Source organism: Anoplophora glabripennis, unplaced genomic scaffold, assembly GCF_000390285.2.
Source record: "Anoplophora glabripennis isolate ALB-LARVAE unplaced genomic scaffold, Agla_2.0 scaffold534, whole genome shotgun sequence".
Taxonomy (NCBI): Eukaryota; Metazoa; Arthropoda; class Insecta; order Coleoptera; family Cerambycidae; genus Anoplophora; species Anoplophora glabripennis.
The window spans coordinates 339,256-358,456 of record NW_019416610.1 but is presented as its reverse complement, the minus strand read 5'-3'; the positions used below and the strand labels follow the sequence as shown (position 1 = coordinate 358,456).

The 19,201-nt window shown below is 36.9% G+C and overlaps 2 protein-coding genes across 8 annotated transcripts in view; one reads left to right on the top strand and one right to left on the bottom strand.

Moving 5' to 3' along the window:
- Window positions 1-254: 254 nt before the first annotated feature.
- Window positions 255-3,185, top strand: LOC108913315 (flotillin-2-like). Its single transcript, XM_018718847.2, has 3 exons — window positions 255-338; window positions 1,082-1,311; window positions 2,861-3,185. Exons 2-3 carry the CDS (start codon window positions 1,168-1,170, stop codon window positions 2,915-2,917), a joined length of 201 nt encoding a protein of 66 aa, XP_018574363.1. The 5' UTR covers window positions 255-338; window positions 1,082-1,167; the 3' UTR covers window positions 2,918-3,185.
- A 33-nt stretch (window positions 3,186-3,218) lies between these two features.
- Window positions 3,219-19,201, bottom strand: part of LOC108913314 — an 89,809-nt gene continuing 73,826 nt past the window's right edge. For 3 of the 7 annotated variants that reach the window (XM_023455076.1, XM_023455078.1, XM_023455079.1), the window contains exons 4-10: window positions 17,854-17,975; window positions 11,403-11,500; window positions 11,013-11,283; window positions 10,640-10,951; window positions 10,286-10,514; window positions 9,373-10,048; window positions 5,348-9,056 (exon numbers count right to left, since the gene is read on the bottom strand). In XM_023455076.1, coding sequence (XP_023310844.1) covers window positions 8,186-9,056; window positions 9,373-10,048; window positions 10,286-10,514; window positions 10,640-10,951; window positions 11,013-11,283; window positions 11,403-11,500; window positions 17,854-17,975 — 2,579 coding nt within the window. In that variant the 3' untranslated portion in view covers window positions 5,348-8,185. Of the gene's footprint in view, window positions 3,320-3,852; window positions 4,008-5,347; window positions 9,057-9,372; window positions 10,049-10,285; window positions 10,515-10,639; window positions 10,952-11,012; window positions 11,284-11,402; window positions 11,501-17,853; window positions 17,976-19,201 lie in introns of those variants that run through there. The other 4 variants (XR_002763052.1, XR_002763053.1, XM_023455077.1 and 1 more) reach the window with 4 other exon arrangements.

Here is a 19,201-nt window from a genome sequence, read left to right as displayed (position 1 = left end):
ATCCGAAACTGCTGTCAGTTCCTCTCCTAACCACCAGTTTGTGCGATTTTTTTAAAATTTTCCTGTTTCAAAGTTTTTGTTAGGTAGGCAACATACAATACATAAGTGTGTATACTTGGCTGCATAGTAATTCCTAAAACTATATGTATGATAGATTATGGGTAAATGCATTAAAATTGAACAACGCGATTGTAAATAAATCTTCCTTTATTAATAGAAAAGTAATATAATTTTTGTATTTTCTAATGTGCAGCTTAGCAGTTCACGAAAATAAGATGGGAACAATACATCTCACCTACGCAGGTTCTTCCTCGATATAGCCAATGTGATCACGTTAAGTAAGCAACTTTTCATTCTGTTCCATATAACAATATATTCTCAAAATTGAGAATACAATGATGTATACGTTTTCTTGTAAGTAGCTTTCCTGAAGTAAAAAATTGAATATCTCGAAAATTATGCGACCCAGAGAAATTTATTTTCTCAAAAATTTTTAGAACTGAAAATTCTGAAAAAAATAAGGTATATAATAACGGCCTTGGCCAATCTAAAACTGCTGTCAGTTCCTCTCTAGCTCCACCAGTTTTCGAGATTTTTTAAATATTTCCTTCCAGTTTCAAAGTTATTGTTAGGTAGGCAACATACAATACATATGTGTATACTTGGCTGCATAGTAATCCCTTAATCTTTATTATACATTATAGATTATGGATAAATGCATTAAAAATGAACAACACGATTACTAATAAATCTTCCTTTATTTGTGGAACAGTAATATAATTTATGTATTTTCTAATAAAATTTTGGTGCTGTTAGAAATACATCAATTTTGATTACTTTATCTGATCTAAAACATAAATGCAGTGGTATCTGATTAAAAATAAAACAGCTTTAATCCAAGAAATCTAAAATCGCCTATTTTATGATTAAAAAATTAGAATTCCGTACAAATTTTCCCTTAAAAAATATTCTGTTTTTTAATAATTACAAGATTCCAATGCGAATATTTTGTATTGTTTTGCTTTTCTATCTCAGTGTGTCACAAAATCCCTAAATAATTCCACCCATCTTCTTTTCACAGGAATTCTTACAGTAGAAGAGGTGTACCATGACGGGGACCAGTTTGCTGCCCCCGTGCGGGTGGTGGCAATCCCTGATGTGGGCTACATGAGCATCGAAATCCTTTCGCCATCAAGGAAGTCTGTGGACAAGGTGCAGTACCTTACGCCACTCAGCAAGGCTGAGACGGGTATGGTGAAGCAGGACGCAGATGTCAGGGTGGCAGAGGCCAACAGGGACGACAAGATCAGGGTGAGTAGCCTGGGAGATTTCCTTGTTCGATAAATCGAATCGTTACTTTCATTTTATTCGGGAAGCGGAATGCTAGAAATCCTTGAAGGACATTAAATATGCGACCGATACGAATATCAAGGACAATTCTGGTATGTTCAGGCTAGAGAAAATTTTCTTTGGTCAATAAATCAGGATTGCTGTAAATTTACTATCACTAATTTTAGCTATAATGTCTTTTTAATAACTTTATAATTTTTTTGCTTTCGTTTATCGTTCGTTAATCAAAATTTTGGTCAACTGGCCTGAATTTTTGATATGAGTTAGTTTGAGGAATGTTATAACAGTAAGTGACAGTAATTATTTGTTCAACCCCCGGCCAAGGGTGAAAAAAAGATAAAACAAAGGGGTTTTTCAAGATAACTCAAAACGGGTAAAAGTTTCTTATAAAAGTTGTAAAGCATACAATTCTACATAAAAATGGTCCATTGACTTTTTCTTATATCGTTAAAATTAACAGAGTTAGGGAGGCTAGAAGTTAAGGGAAGATTTCAGAAATTTAAAAAATTCATATGCAGAAAAATTAATGAATTTTGTAATTTTTTTTTTCGATCTATTCTAAAAAATGTAACCTTTCTTTTCATAGAAATAGATATATTTTTTAATTTTTAATAAGAAAGTTATAATAATTTCAAATTTGTTGTTCACCCCCCTAAACAGAGATTTTAACGAAAACCTCGAAATAGGTCAATTTAATTTTGTCAATTTGTTTACATAAATCATATTTTTAATTCTTTTTGAGTAAATATGATTTTTTCATAAATAAAAAATATTGTTTCTCTGAAATAAAAAATAAGGGTAGCAACCCCCAAACACAGAAATATATCACTTGCGAAATATTTGTTTTTTATCATAAGTAATTTCCATTTTGTTTCATTTCAAAATATTGATTAGAACCCCAGAAATTTTGAAAAAACTGTTTTGGGGGGCGAACTTTGAGGGTGTATTTCACCCCGTAAATATATTTTTCCGCCGATAAAAAAATACGTGTCTTTACATTTTTTAGATTGAAAAAAAAAATACAAAATTCATTCGTTTTTCTGCTCGTTTGATTTTTTAAATTTCTGAAATCTTCCCTTAACTTCTAGCCTCCCTAACTGTTAATTTTAATAGTACCAGAAAAAGTCCATATATCATTTTTATGTAGAATTGTATGCTTTATAACTTTTATAAGAAACTTTTTTTTTTATCCCTTGTCCCTTTCGAGTTATCTTGAAAAACCCCTTTGTTTTATTTTTTTTCACCCTTGGCCGGGGGTTGAACAAAAAATTACTCTCACTTTTTGTCATAATATACCTCAAACTAACTTATATCAAAAATTCAGGCAAGTAGAACAAAATTTCGATTTAAAGACTTATTTAATCGGACTAAAAGTGGTCAATAATTATCAATTTCATATTTTTTTTTTATATTAACATTTCGCAACCTCCGTAACCTTACAAGTGTAATTTATGCAGAACAGCCTTTAGTTAATTATTAATTAATTTTTGTTGCTTGCTTTTTTTTTCAGAAGCACCGCCTACAAACTGCAAGTACAGAAAATTTGGAACGGGGTGATCCAAATTGAGGTGGTCGAGCGGAAGAAGCAAATAGAAATAGAAGAACAGAAGGTCAAGAGGAACGAAGGGGAACTGGAAAACTTTGATAGACATTTAAAGTAGTGGTCTTAATAAATTATTTTAAAGCCACACTTAATAATTTTTCACGACCGCCATCTACCGGTCAGAAGCTATAATAAACCACTTCGTACTTCTTAAAATGATAGCACTCTAACATGATTAATGGATTATATTAACTTCGTGGCAAATTCAATTTATAGGACACAAACACAAAATTTTATAATTCTTTATTAAAAAAAATGTTACATGCAGTTATATTCTTATTATATCACCTGAATGTACATTAATTATTTTAAATTAAGTAACTTTCTGTATTCATGGACATCCTTGAGCGTTTCAGACAGGTTGTCCTGTAACATAAACAAAAACATATTACATCCTTAAACGCCAATTTTATTGAAAAATAGGGCGAGCAACAAAGTTACTTCTGACATCCGTCACTGTCATTCATCAACTTTCGTTGATGTTTCGCTTTCGCAAACTGAAAGGATAAGTTTGACGAGAGCAGCGAAACGTAAAAGATACATTCAACAAAGTTTTGTATAGAAGTAACTTTGTCGGTACAATAAAAATTCCTAAAAACATGCTGAACGTCTAAAAATAATAAAATATTTACCTACGACAACTACTGTAAATACTCAAAAACACACCGTCTGCGACCAATGTAAGATTCCTATTACGTACGGTAAAAAAATGTGCGTAATAGGAATCTTACATTGATCGCAGACGGTGTGTTTTTAAGTATTTACAGTAGTGGTCGTAGGTAAAGTATAGTACGTAATACGTGGTGTAATGCAATTTTTACGACACTTATTACGTAATATACTAATAAATACAGTGTATATGATCAACAGAGCGAAGAAAGAAAACTTTTCAAGCTTACCACGGATCTTCGGTCAGCGTCCAGTGTCGGTACTAGTCTGTTCATCAACTTCCGCCGATAGTTCAGGTTAGTGACCCAAATATGCTTCTCCTCCGAAACGCTGCCGACACGAGGGACAGATATTACATTAAACGGAGAGTTCCCTATGCCCATTTCTTGAAAACAAATTTGGGGGGTGGTCAATTAAATAAGACGAACAGCCTTGGTAATTAATTATATTGAATCGTAAAACATCTTTACAAAACTATTAGTACCTATGTTTACCAATAATTTAAAATATCAGTTTAATTATACTCTTATTTGGCACGTTCCCTCATGAAATAGGTAAATATATATATATGTTATCATACGAGTGTACATTTATAACCGTTTAATTATTTATTGTGCGAAATAAGTTTATGGGTATCGATGATATAGATATATATGTATATAGACTATTAACGTAAATCAAAGAACACAATAATTTCATTACTAAAAAAATAACAAAATCTCCTACGACTAAATTACAAACAGCCGAAATATAGCACAATGGAAAGTAATTCGTTCGATTGGTCGTCTAACGTGCGGGCGACATTAAATGTCGACTTTCTAGTCGTATTACGCCCGTTACGCTTGGTCTGTGCACCAGAGACATCTTTCAGAATCACAGAGTCTGAAGGTGGATACTTTTAAATGCACCGTTTTGGTTAGTAAAATTTCTAAGTATTGTCGGTGTCCGTACGATATCTACGGTTTGCTTAGTATTCAGTTCCTATCGTAGTAAATATACGACGGACTGAGAACGAATATCACTCGAGCTTTCCAAATTAAAAAAATACCGTTTTTACTTGGATCAGGTCCAAAGTGTTAATCAAGTTCCGAATCTAATCTAAATTGGCCTTAAGTAACGAATAATTATTTTTAAAATTGGCACTTATTTACCCTACGCGACCACTGCATTTCGATAAACGGTAACTTGATAGCACATGGCCTGCTGCGATTTTTATCTGGCAGTGATTTTTCGGAAAATAAATTTACGATTTTTTTAATCGGGCATTAGCGCCACTTAAAACTCTTTAATCTCCAATTTTATCAGAATAAAATGCAGAAAAAATATTTATACACGTTAACGCGTTACAATTAAAAAATATAGAAGGCGGTGGACATTTTTTAAAGTGAAACGAAAACTTCATAAATTTAAACACAAATAAAATTAAACTGCATATCTACGACTTAAGGGGGTTTTAAGTGACGCTGATGAAGGCTAATTATTCAGAAATTTAATAATTACCGTACTTGCAATTTTCTGAAAGAATCGCAGAAAGCCATGGATTGTGACGCTGATGAAGGTTACATATTTAGAAATTTAACAAGAACATAGCTAGCAATTTTTTGAAAAAAAACGCTACCTCAAAGGTTTTTGACGAGCTGGGTTCGAATCCGACACTGGAAACGCTACATCGTTTAAAGTTTTAAAAATATCCTAACCAGAAAGTGCGAAAAACATTTATTTTGCTTTTTTTGGCTTTGTGCTACATCACGAGGTAAATTTTAACCACAAAACGTTATTGTATTGTTTAAAATCAATTTTGAGTAGTTCAAACGTCTCTTTTGCTCTCCGAGAAATCGCTTGTTAGAGTTGATTACTTTGGCGTAACCGTTGAAACTGTGATATCTACGCTGATTTCAAATTTGAATACAGAATTTCAAAATTCAAAATGGCGGATCCAACTTTCAAATATCGACAACACCAAACTAATTAACTTTCACAAACGATTTACGAACAATTCAGTGGATTTTGGAGGAGCGTTGCACTTTCAATTGTCGCAATGAGTTTTATGAGGAAAAATTACCTCGTGAACTAACGTAACCTCAAATATAGCGGAGAGTTTTTAGGTTATCTCGAAAAACTGATGTGACGGAGCAATTCCGAAGACGGATTCCGATGCAGAGCGTCAAAAACTTCGTGTAGTCTATCACAAAATTAAAATGGCAAATAGTATCCGAAATGTTACAGTTTTGTAGTATTTCCTACGTTTTGGTTTAAAAAAGTAAAAAAAAAAAACGACACGATTCTTTGAAAATATATCTCTATTCAGAATATTCGCATATTCTGAAGAAAACAAACGCATAATGAAATTATACAGTGTGTACCAAAACGCTAGGTTAAGCTTTAAAAGTTTCTATAAATATACAGGGTGTTCAAACTTAACGCGAGGATGTGGTTTATTCCAAGTTGCAAATAACAGTTGAGGAAAACCAATTATTATTTAAAAAAAATATAGCTTGACGTCATGACACTTTTACCGATAATTATGTTTACACGGTGACGATTTGCCATTTATTAAGAAAACGGTGTGTTGTAATACCCGAAATGTGCTTCTGTAAGATTTTTTTTCAAGTCGAGCTCTCGAAAAACTACGAATGAAACATTTTTTAAATCTTCAACGCCCCGTACCTTGAAACGAAGCATTTCAAGACTCGCATTTATAGAAACTTTCTTCCTTTAATCTGCGTCGTAGAATTTGCCAATAAAGTACTGTCTAGCATTTCAGTTACGTCCTGTACATTCCACTACGCTTTTAAAAATGAAAATGAAATTGCATTTTTCGCGGTAATCACAAATTTATGGTCGATATATACAGACGATCGCTAATGTCGGTAGTTAAAATAGAAAACGTAACGTACCCTTTGGTCCCGCCACGTAGTTGATACGTTTTCCATATTATTCCGTAATTGTCGTCGCCGCAACTCGGAAACGGTTAGCATCTTTTATTTTAATGAAAAATACGCTATATCAAACTTTATACGAAGTTGCTTCGCCGTGTCATTATCCATTAACGCCCCGTGTATTAAATGAGCCGCAACCGAATCTGAAAAAAGTGCATCTATAAGAACTATTCCTACGTTATTGTCTCGTAATTTATTGTACTCATTTATAAAATGAAGAAATCATTAATCAGCGCGTGGGACAACGTTTTGATCCACCCGTGAATAATATACATGGGGTGTCCCTTTTTCGAGCCGCACCGGAAGTCTCGGTTTATCTCAACATATACAAGCTCGGTCGAGATGGAGCAAAATTGCAGAATTTAATTACGATAATTTCTACCAACGTTTTTTGTTTTGTTTTTTTTTTTCAAAAACCAGAACAAATATTGTTAGATATAATTTTTTTCGACGATATACCAAATTATTCACTTCTAAAAAGAGTGCTTTGAAAGTAAAAGACTGTTAGTAGAAAAAGTAGTTCAAACGTACCGAAGAGTTAATTTGAAGAATACCTCAAAATTGCGTAGTTCCATTAACTTTGATGTCGATGAAAATTCAAGCGAACTGTCAAAATTTCGTTTTGAATGATAGTCGTCTGTTTTGTTTCCACAGCACTCTTTATAAAAGTGCAAAATTTGGTATTTCGACAAAATCCATAGATATTCTATGTCACATCGTCATAATCGGAAACGTTCACCGATAACACTCGAGTTTAAAACGCTCGATTTAGAAAGGAAAAATAATACGTGCATTTTATATTTCAGCTCATTTTCCTGATTACGATGATGTAACATATTTTTTTTTTGTTATCGCTGCACTATCTAATTAATTCACAAAGGGTGCTTTGAAAGCAAAACAGCTGACTGTTACACTGAACAAAATTCGGTTAAACTTTTCATTGCAGTCTTGAATGTAGAGGACTAAAAACAAGTAGTTCAAACGTACCGAATAATTAATTGAAAGAATATCTCAAATTTGCATGGTTTGGATGATAGTAGCCGTTTCGTTTCCAAAGCACTCTTTATAAAAGATAAAATTTTGTATTTCGACAAATAACAATTGGTGAACTATATCGTATGTCACATCGTCAGTCGGAAACACTGAATTACAAAATGTGAAAAAAAAACAATTGAGCGTTTCGTTTTCACAGCACTCTTTATAAAAATGTAACCGATTTAATCCCACTATCAAAATTCCGTTTTGCGTAACAAATGAACGTTTTGTTTTCAAAGCACCCTTTGCAAAAATGATTAATACGGTATTTCAGTGAAAACGAAAACTATAACACACGACGTAACATCGTAATCTGAAAAAATTGTTGAACTGAGTGCAAAAACCCAATACGATGCCCAAAAAAAACATTAATAGTTTCTCCGATCCAACGGACGGCGTAATAAAAATTGTTATTTGTCGTCAACCTCCGCAACTTTGCTCTAACTCGATTTGAGACAAGCGATATCTCCGATGCGGCTTGAAAAACTAATCCCCCGGTAAAAATCTAAACAAGAAGTAAAAGTTAAATTTGTCACACGTACATTTAGCCGTTCCGCAGTTAGACGACCAATTACAAATTCTACAAGTATCATTCGAACCGTCCAACCATGGTCTTGACCCAACTGGTCGAACCGTTAATACTTCTTTGACCGCTGTTCTCCCCGACGGTACTTACATCGTTGACAAACGTTCTCTTACAACTAACGTTACTGGAATTTACGGCCGACTCGCTGGAACCGCCCCTCGTGGAATTACCGTTGGACGTCAGCCTGCTGGGTTTGGTAGGGATCGGCGGGGGCGCCTTCGTTGGACGTTTAACCGTCGACTTTCTCTCGTGCAGGACGCTTTCGGTACGCGTCTCGGACTTCCTGTATCTGAGCGTGTAAACGACACCGTTATCATTGTTAAAACTATCCTGTTTCGCTACAAGCTTGCCGCTCGGGTCTCGGACGTACTCCTCCGTCAAGGAATCTTCCAAGATACTCTCGTAATAACTATCGGAATTTTGACTAGAATTTAAGCTAACTTCGGAACGGGCGGTGTCGTTTTGACTAGAATCTTCGACGGAGGCCGGCTGGCCGGTGTCCGGGTCGTCGCAGTTGAGACGTTTCTCCAGCTCGTTAAGTACTTCCTTTTCGTTGATGGTGAGATCTAAGGGTTCGTGCTCGCCCATGCCGTTCTCGATTTCGACGTCGTCGCACGGGATGTCGACCAGCAGGTTCACACGGCTGCAATGTCGCGAACTCAGGAATAACTTCTGCGGGTCCACGTAGTCGGGATTGGCGATTTTCTCGCCCATGGCCTCGGAGCCCTGCTTGTGCACGGGGTATTTCTGGTGGTGCTTCTGTTCCTCGGAGAGCAGCTGGCGGACGCGCTGCACTATGCTGAACCTGATCACGGACTTGCGGTATATCTTGTGGTCGGGATGTTCGTTGTCATCTATCTGAGATGAGAGATCACTGGGGGAAAAAAAAATCAAATATAGAACCGTATGATAAAAACATATATCGTATCTTAAATGTCGTTGCTTGTCAATGATTACTGAGATACTTTATAGAATATGTGCCAGTAGGCAGCAATGACATACAATTTTTAGGTTATTTCACACAGAGCGACCTACTGCAGTAGGCACAAGGTAATACTTTTAGTGAGTAGGCACTGAGTACCAATGACATATAATTTTTAGGTTATCTCTCACAACTCTGTCGAAGTGAAAGGAAAACTGTAACTAAAAAATCACCGTGTATTAAAAAAAAATTAAAAAAATGAACTTACTTTTCGTGTAACTCTTCAAGACTAGCGTTTGAGTTCTCCTTCAATGACATATCGGGCACGGATTCCTCGTTCTTCGACAGGGCCTGCAGCTCCCCGTTGGTAGCGATCTTATCGTTCAACTGAAACGACCTCGGCAGCGAATCGGCCTTGCTGGGCAGCTTGAGCCCGTCCTCGTACCACACCGAAGTCGTCGGATCGCTCGTGACGTTCTTCCTGTTGTTCTGCTTACAGAACGCCTTCTGGAAGCTCTGGTTCTGCATCAGGATCTCGGACACGATCTTCTCCAGGTTATTCTTTATAGCTTCCGGACTCGCTTGCTCCTCTTCCTCCTGCTCGTAGGTCACGTCCTCGCTGACGTTCTGAGACAAGCTCTCGGTGGATTCGCCGACGACGTCGCACGCCTCCGAGTCCGACAGGTCCGTGTAGAACCTCGCGCTGCTGTATTCTTTGGCTTTCTTGATTTTGGCTATTTTCTTGGGCATCGTCTTGGAGTTGTACTGTGGGATCATGTTGGGTTCCGACTTCCGTCGCCAGCTGCCCAACGAGGGGAACGACCTGTCCTGGGAGGAGGCCCGTCTGTTGGTGAAGTCGCGCGTCTTCCGCACCCTGCCCCTCCTCTCCAGGTAGTGGGGGGTGGTGTACTGGCGGAGCGGGGACCACTTGTCGGTTGTGTCGTCTAGAACCGGAGAAAACATAATTGCACGAGAGTTTGCGATAATATTTTAACTTGCTTACGTTAGCAATTTCTCGACGTATAACGTGTACCGATAAGAATAAATTCAACAATCTGACAAAAGAAAAAGAAACAAATTAAAGCATGTAAATTTACCCCCACACTGATTTCACTTTCTAACATTCCTAAAATATTTAGTCGTGACGACGTAATTTTTTTTTTTGTTGTAATAATAATTACCTGTGTCGTTCAAGTCTTGACCGAGCTGCAACACTAGCTGCCGGGCGTGGTTCGGTATGACGGCGCTGTAATTTTCCAAGATCACCCTCTTGATCTGCAACGTCCACTCCCGTTTGTGCTGGGGAGACCTAGCTTTGAGGGTGCACTGGAGACGGGGGTTGTCGAACGGCAGCACGTGAAACGATAAGGGTTCCCCCCTGACCTGCTCCACCAGCATCAAATTGGAACACTGAAATGACCGAGAAATAAATTCACTTTTCGCGCGATTCCATGGGCGTATCGGTTTAGGGGGTTCGAAAAATCGTGAGATACATCAACTTTGGCAAAAACTAAAAAAATTGTGTTCTTACTCACCATGATATGACTCTTGTACGCCAACACGCCGTCTTGCTTGCTTTTAGCTAACAACAAGACTTTGTCGAACAGAAAGACGTGCCTCCTCCCTCTCGCCCCGACGACCCTGAAGTTACCCTCCGCTATTAACTCTCCCAGGGCGGTTAGATCGGGACCGTTCCACCCGTAGAGTTGCGACTGAATTTCCTGGACACGAACCGCGTGCTCGTGTTTCCGCTTCATATCGTTTATGTCGGACGCGATCCCGGTCATGGTCGTTAAAGCCAAGTCCACGGTTGGCTTGTGGTCGGGATCGCACTGTTTGGATAATCTCTGTAGGAGAAAAATATACATTTTAAAACCGTCGGTTTCCATACGGAATACAACTATATACCTGCAGCAGGAGGTGGTACTTGAGGATTCGCTGGACCGGTTTAAGCAGGTACGAGCCCAAGGGAAGGGCGTGTCCGAGGGCGACCTGTCTTTCCCTAAACAACGGAGCCATCTTTTCGTCCCTGGTTAGTTGTACGAGTACCTCCATCGTGCGGGGGTAATTGGTGCAATACTCGTTATACAGCAAGGAGAATCCCGTGTGGTGCTGCAGGAAGCAGTTCCCAGTCTTTGTCGCCACGCAGTTGGCTTTCGTCAAGTCTTCGAGGAACGATCTAAACAAAAACATATCACTGTCCGTTCATTCAGTCAACAAAAAAATTTACTGTTTAATATTATTCAGTCTTAAATCCTGGTACTTTGTTGTATGTGGCCTAATCGAAAAATCTCTCACCTGTTAAACTCGTATATTTCTTCTAAATTGCTGAACAGATGCTGCAAATGTTGAGCCAGTGGACACTCTGGATCCGCTCGCCAAGGTTCCAAGTATCCCTAATGAGTAATAAAACAGGCATTGTAATTAAGAGAAATAAAAAAAAAATTCAAAAAAAAAAACAGAACTCGTTTAATGCAGTCACTTAGCACAATTTGCAAACGAGCCCCGAGCCACGATAAATCATGCAACTTGACAGCAACCTTGTTGTATGCATTAAAAATTTGCATATGCGACATATTTATTTAATGGAAATGTAATTAAAACCGTGGCAAAATAAAAGACTATAAAATTATAAATTGGTGTTAGCCGAGCAGTGTTTAAAGGTACCTAAATCAATGAAATACATCCTGTTGGCTATATACATTCTAAATGAGTTGCGAAACACACTTTTTTGTAAATGTTACTTAAATTCTAGTGCCCTCATTCATACAAGTAATTAGGAATAATAATATAATAACGTTCGTACAGATGTCGCTACACAAAATAACAAAAATTAAAAACTACCGTTGCATATTTTTTATCAACTAAAACACTTACACATGCCTGTTGTGACTATGTGCACCGGTTTCTAAGGCATTTCTAAGGATGAGACATACAAAGGTATTTATTTCCACGGTTCCCATGGTGCATGGTGTAGCGTCAGCAACGCCGTGTTCTCGGAATTCCATATACGTCCCGAATGAATAAAACGATTTCAATTAAAGTTAATCACCGCGCCGATAAAAAGAACTAGAAAATAAATTAACGTTGCGTAATTTCGTATTGTGGAACTGTAAATGAATGTGCTGTTAGACACCGCCGACGCTTGCTTCATCTGTTTTATTGTTTAATCCCTTACGGGGAGTCCTTGATTTCGTGACAGAAATTTTGACATGTGTCTATAATAATATTTTTTTACGAAGAGGAAGAGCGCTTTGAAAACAAAACAGCCAACAAACGAATTTTCATCGACAACGTCAAAGTGCGGATAATTAAAAACGCGATACATTTTCGGGACGAAACCTAATGAAAAAACCTGTTGCCTTTGCGCGTTTGTAATTTCAAAACGGACGGAAGATCGAACAGTGGAATTCTCGAGGAAGTAACCGATGATTCATTTCGGTGAGTCGCACTCGTGATTCGTCGAAATCGCTAATCAGCGATCAAGCAAGGTCGGTCGCGTTCTTCAACAATAACGTTTAGCCCGATACGAATTACATTTTTTTTTGTGGTACCGGGAGGCGGTAAATAGACCGCGAATGTCGGCGTTTTTGATTTATTTGTTCTGGTTACATAAATTCGATGATTCTTTTCTCAATTACATGGAATCCGGAAAGTGAAGATGAATGACTCCTGTCCACTGTCCAACATTTGTATCAGATTTAATGCCATTATTTCACAATATACACGGCACGGAAGAAAAATATGAAATAAATTCATTATTTTCGCCATAGTTCATTAGACAAAGAAAGTAACACGGTGTAACTAACGCCCTGAACAGCATCAAATTCGAAATTCTTACACCGAAAAACATAAAACTATCAATTTTCGAGTTGGTACTGATAAAAATGCCAAAATTATTGAGAAATGAACACCCTGTATCTCGTAAACCTGCAACACTTGTCAATCGTCACATTTTGGTATGTAGTATTTCCAGTTTAGACTGCTCGTCCTTAACGAATCACCCTGTATAATAACGAGGTTTAACAGCCACGCAATTAGGATGAGTTGTTCTTCCGTTTAAAGCTGGGGTTGGCAACTGGATGTGCCACGAATTCAAAACGTACTCTTCACTTCTTATACGGCTCAAATTACAAAACCCATAACATTAACCTGCCATCAATCTAGCGCTAGCATTTCAAGTTTTCTATTAAGGTAATGCGTTAACGAGATGGCCTGTGTTTGCAGTCGCATAATTACTAGTCGATTACGTAAACGCAAGCGGGCAAATGCAACCGGACAGGGGCGTACGAGAGCATCAATTTCCTTGTCAGAAACATTAAACAAAACCACGATTTTTACTGCTTCTTATCGGTAATTGTAATGTGTCGTTCATTTCACACAGTTTTCGGTTTGACTTCTTGAAATCCCGTGTCAGTGCTTGTCATAAGCGTACAAGTGAGAAAGACACGTTTTAGTTATTCTAATTAGAAGTGTTGATAAAAAAATAATCTAGCACCGAAGCAGTAAAGGTAAACGGTTTAATTCCGAAATCTTTTATTGTCAAGTATACGCAAATTAATGCGAATATAAAATTGTTTTGGCATAAATCTTGGTAAACAAGGCAAGGTTCATAAAAAATGTAAACTGCGTGTAGGCGCCTCCGAAATGGGCGATGATTTTTTTTAATGCTAGGATGCTGTGGAAAATTTATAGGCTTGAAATTAACAGTAAATCGTGGTTACATAAACAAACTGTGTGTTTGTCGCTCTTAGATGATGGTGTCGTTACGGAATTGTGTGATAATTAACAATAATACTGGCGAAAAACAAATATGTTAAAATTCGTATAAAGTTGACATCATAACATCATAAACATTATATGGATTAACGATCGCGTTTTAAGCAATATCTAGCAGAAATTCTAACCATCAATGATGCGATATTATATCTAGACCGATCAAAATAACTTATTTAGAGGGGAAAAAAAAGAAAATTGTTACCTGGACTTTTATAAGTGGAAATGCTAAAAGGGCTTATAATAAACCTAAAAATAAAATTAGTGTGTGAGCAGGGGCGGCGGAGGCTTGATTTGGGGGGTTGAAAAGTTATGAAAAATTGTATCATTGGGATTTCTGGCGAAAGTTGACGTCAAACAAAACTATCGAATACAAAAATCTACAACTTTTATAGAGGTCATTTTTTAACATTACCTCAAAATTTCCGAGAAAAATGCGAAAAACAGGTTTTTTTCTGATTTTTCATTTTTTATTTCTCATTTCCGCAAAAATAATTTAATTTTGACGAAACTTGGTGAAAGTAAACCTTTCTCTGTCTTAAATAATCTCAAATTTTTTTAGATAAAAAAATCAATAAATTTCTGAGATATTCATTTTTTTCGGACTGAAACCTTTTTTTTTTCAAAGAAAAATTCTTCTTAAAAAAATCATCGTACAGAGTTCTGCCGGTAATCATTTTTTTCGTTTTGACATACTTTTTGGTGAAATAAAAAAATTGTAATCACAGTTCAAAAACATGCTCAAAAATGCAAAAAAGTAAAAAATGACTAGCATTAATGAATTTTTCAGTAACTGTTAATAATTTGTTTAAATTAGAATTAAGGTATACTTTCACCAAGTTTCGTCAAAATTAAATTATTTTTCCGGAAATGAGAAATAAAAAACGAGAAATCAGGAAAAAACCTGTTTTTCACATTTTTCTCGGAAATTTTGATGTTATGTTAAAAAGTGACCTCTGCAAAAGTTGTAAATTTTTGTATGATCTACAACTTCTGTATTTACGCTTTGTTGTCTATTTATCAAACGGCTTGGAAATAGTCTGGAATATCAGACATTTAGAGGACGAAACAGTTTGAAATGCGAAGAGGAAGATCGATTATGTACCGAGATGCAATTATTGTTGTTATTGTTGAAGTGTCGCTGTGGACTGCTAGAGATCGAAAAGTAACTAAATTTTTATTGCGGTGAGCCTGTCTGAATTTTAATTTAATAATCTATTTGATTTTCCAGGGATTTTTTTGGAAGTCGACGAAGATCAAAGCGATCAAGAGTGAGTTGTTCTGGAACTAAAATCATCGGACGAGGAAGCTTGTTTTATTCGTTCGTTCGTTTAAAATTTTCCAAAAGCTACTCTAAATTAAACACAGCCCATGAGAAATGCAATTTAACCCTCAAAAACACCTTTCCAAGTGCAGTTATCCCCGAATATTTAATGTAAATGTATATTCCTCCATCCAAACACCGCGCCCACGCGATTTCTAGGAAGTCTGAAGCCTTTCAATAACGTTCCCATAAATATAAATTTATCTATTTCCAAAAAGTCCACGTCGATTTATCTCGTGCGATGTAAATATCAAATTAATTCAGTGATACAGCCCGAAAACAAGTCCGATAACTTTTATTATTGTGCGAGACGGCCTTGAGGCATCGAACACACATGTCACACACACACATACACATTCCCAGCAACAGATTTTCACGTCCATATCTATGCTAATGAACACGGCGTGCTACCTACCTTACAAAGTGCACCTCATGTCCATACGCATACGCTTTCGATTTGCATACCCGGTTGGCCATTTCCCATTAAAATGTTGTTTACTATTGAATGGGACGCCTACCAGGCTTGAAACTTATTATATCTCGGAGATATATACGCGGCTAACGGTCCCGATGAAATCGACGGAGGTGGAAAGATTAAATGGACGTCGAGATAACGCCCGCTGTACCTTGGGATACATTTATTATTTGTTTTGATAGTGATACGATGAACTTCGTATCCCGCAAGGTGTCCTCCCAGGTTGATGCGAAGGAGTCGAGAGGTGGTTTGGCTGTAATCGAGCGCAGGTGGTGAACTGAATTAGATACGTTGAAAAGTGTTGTCGATTACCTTGGACGGAACAGATGGTCGCATTGTCAGGTTACATTAGTTGTGAGCCAATGTTTATTCGGGTTTTTTCCCTGTGAGACTAACAAACGTCAACGGTAATAGCGCGAGATGATAGGAAATTCACCCATGTTTCCAAAATAATTCAATAACACTTTAAAAAGCTCCATACGAAACTGAGGGAGACCCAATATGCAGATCGGAAGGTGCAGTTCGAAAAAACACATTTTCAACACACTTTCGAACATTTTCCAAAAATCCCTTACGAAGCTGTGATTGACGCCAAAAGCCATTAGCCGGACATGAAAGCGAGAAAATCCTTTAAACAGTCTCGAATTTTCGGAAAATAAACAAATTCTCAAATTTAGAAAATCGAATTGTCACACGTCATTATTAATCAAAATAATTTACCGACTCACAACTCTTTGGAGACGGTCACAATCTAATAAGGGACGTTTTTTTCAAAGTTTTTTTCCGATTGTGATTCGGACCACGCTTCAGTATTTTCTGCGGAGCCAGCGTAACGAGTGTTCGGACGTCGACCCTGGTATCGTGCAGTTTAATAACCAGTGTCTGATCCTGGCCAGTATACGACGTACGCTTCAAATTTTTCGTTCTCTTATACACATTTATTGTTGACTGAATAAAAAAAATTGCAATAAATCTCATAAATTAAAAAAATCAAAACTCCCAAAAAACTAAACGAGCTCAACATTCTCATAGCTCAGGTAGTTCATACCCCTCATACTTTGTCTACCCTGAGGTGAAGGGATACAAGCTAATAAAGCTTCCACACACAAGCCCTCCAAGGAAACAACATAAACTCAAGCTCTGAAGCTTCCATACAGGCACTCTAAAGGGCACACACATACAAACTTAAGCGTCCTAGCTCAACATTCAAAGACCGTGACAAGTGTTTAGCACAAACGAAGGTTAAGTCGCTTAAACCATAAATACAAATAAATAAAACATTTCGCAGTGTAAATATGTTTTTAGGTATAAAATAGGGTGTCATAGCATGGCCACCGCGATCTCCAGACTAAAACCCGCTTGCCTTTTTTATTATTTCGCAGTGTAAGTACGTTTTTAGGTATAAAATAGGGTGTCATAGCATGGCCACCGCGATCTCCAGACTTAAACCCACTCGACTTTTTTTATGCTGACATTAAGAAAATGAAGTGTATCGTACTAAGTCGAAACTATCGACGATTTACGTCAACCTATTAAGCCGCTGAGAATAATTTACGGCTGCAAAACCAAGAAGAAGGAACATTTGTCATGGTTGATATATATCCATTCAATTTATGTCACATTCAAATAAATCCTGTATTTATACACAGGCTCCAGTAAAAACACGCTATTTTGTATACAAACGAACAAATTATATTACTTTCAGATGTGTCACGTGGCGCCATCGAAGGTGTTGACATCTCATTAAGTTTGGTTAAATTCCGAATTTATTATAAACATTTGTCGAGATTATATCGCGCGGGCGTGAATATAAATGAATGTACCTAAGTTTCCAGGAACATTTGAAAGATAAATACATTCAATCAACACAAACTTCGTTATCATAACTAGTGATAAAACGAATAGAATTTGAATTACAGTTTAAAAGGCAAAATAACTTGTATGAATATTTAAAAGCGTATTTTCCGTGCAACCAAAATGCACACACGGCAAAAATTGTATAGGGTGCCGCATAACCACAATAAATTTGAATTAGTTACCGCATAAACAGTGGGACGACGCAGGGTCGGCCTAACTTTCGCGTAATAATTCTCGATTTCCACGTCCTCGAGCTAACACCAATTTTTAAATTTAGGATTTAATTCCAGATACATAATATTTACAGCGGGACTCACCTGAATCACTTCATTGAGAGCGGTGACGTAAGCGGTTTCAGTTTCCAAAACCTCCTGTAGCACCCTCAGTTCTGGACTTACCGAGGGTTGTTCCTGTTCGGCTATGCCGCTATCCGCGGAACCTGATATATATAAAAAAAATGTAGAGGTATTTATGAACATCGAAAGTGTTAGTTTTTTTGTGACATTAAGAAATTTTTTTCATTTTGTTACTAGAAAAAAGTTTTAGAAAATTTACATATGCGTAATGATAAGATTAATTATTTATGCACGTTTACAACCAAGGCAATAATAATAGCTGGAAAACTAACAGAAGGTTGCAGATTAATTTTTCATCGCGGTTGCGGTTTAACCTCACATTAATATTTATTATAAAGTTACAAACCAGCGCAGCGGAGGAAGTGGTGTTTTTTTTTTCTAATAAATAGACGGGTATGAATAATAACGGAAAATTATATTCAAGAGTTGAAATAATGCACGTAATCGCGATTACTTAAAAAAAGAAAGTTAGACTTAGACTACTTAGAAAAAGAATAAAGAGATACTTGTGTAGGTATATGTTTGAGGTTAAATTTGATTCGATTCGCTAGACAATTATTCAAACGTGTTTTAAATAATGACGTTCAAATTACGACGGTTGGCTTTCCATTAGGTAGTTCGTATTCTTAACAGAGAATATTGCAGTGCCTAAATGAAGTCGGTGCAAAAAAAGCGGAAAAAGCGCCGGAAACTGTTTAAATAGTGCCATATGGAATACTGTGGGACCAGATTAATTATCTCTGTATACTTATATTTCTGGCAAACACATGTACGCTTCAAAAAAATATGGAAAGAAAATAAACCAACGAAACTGTTAACGAGACTAAAAAGTTTACAAAATATTCATTTCGTTTCAGTCGAGGGACGATACATCCAGTATTTTGTGCAATTATATCAATTTGAATAATTTCCTTTCATTGCTAACATAACCCCTGTTGGGTATTAAAAAATTATATGTAGCAACCGCACAGTGACTAGTTTTGAGGAAGTGTTTACGCAATTCCACTAATTGTTTCGAAACGAAACCATTAGAAAAGCCCAACGAAATGACACGGCATTTCTCGGATCGCGATCAGAGAAACCTTCGCCGTAGAAATAACGAATGCAACTGGGTGAAAGGATTCCAATTTGTGCGAGAAAAGGGAATGAACATAAAACTGATAATCAGATGCAGGATGCAGAGACATAAATGTTTCTCATTTTCGTCTACGCCAGCGTTATTTATGGTTAAGATGGCGCACATCCTAGAAATGCACGCTAATTAAATTATTGTCTGCCTGAGTTTGCAACGGTTTTCCATATATGAAGC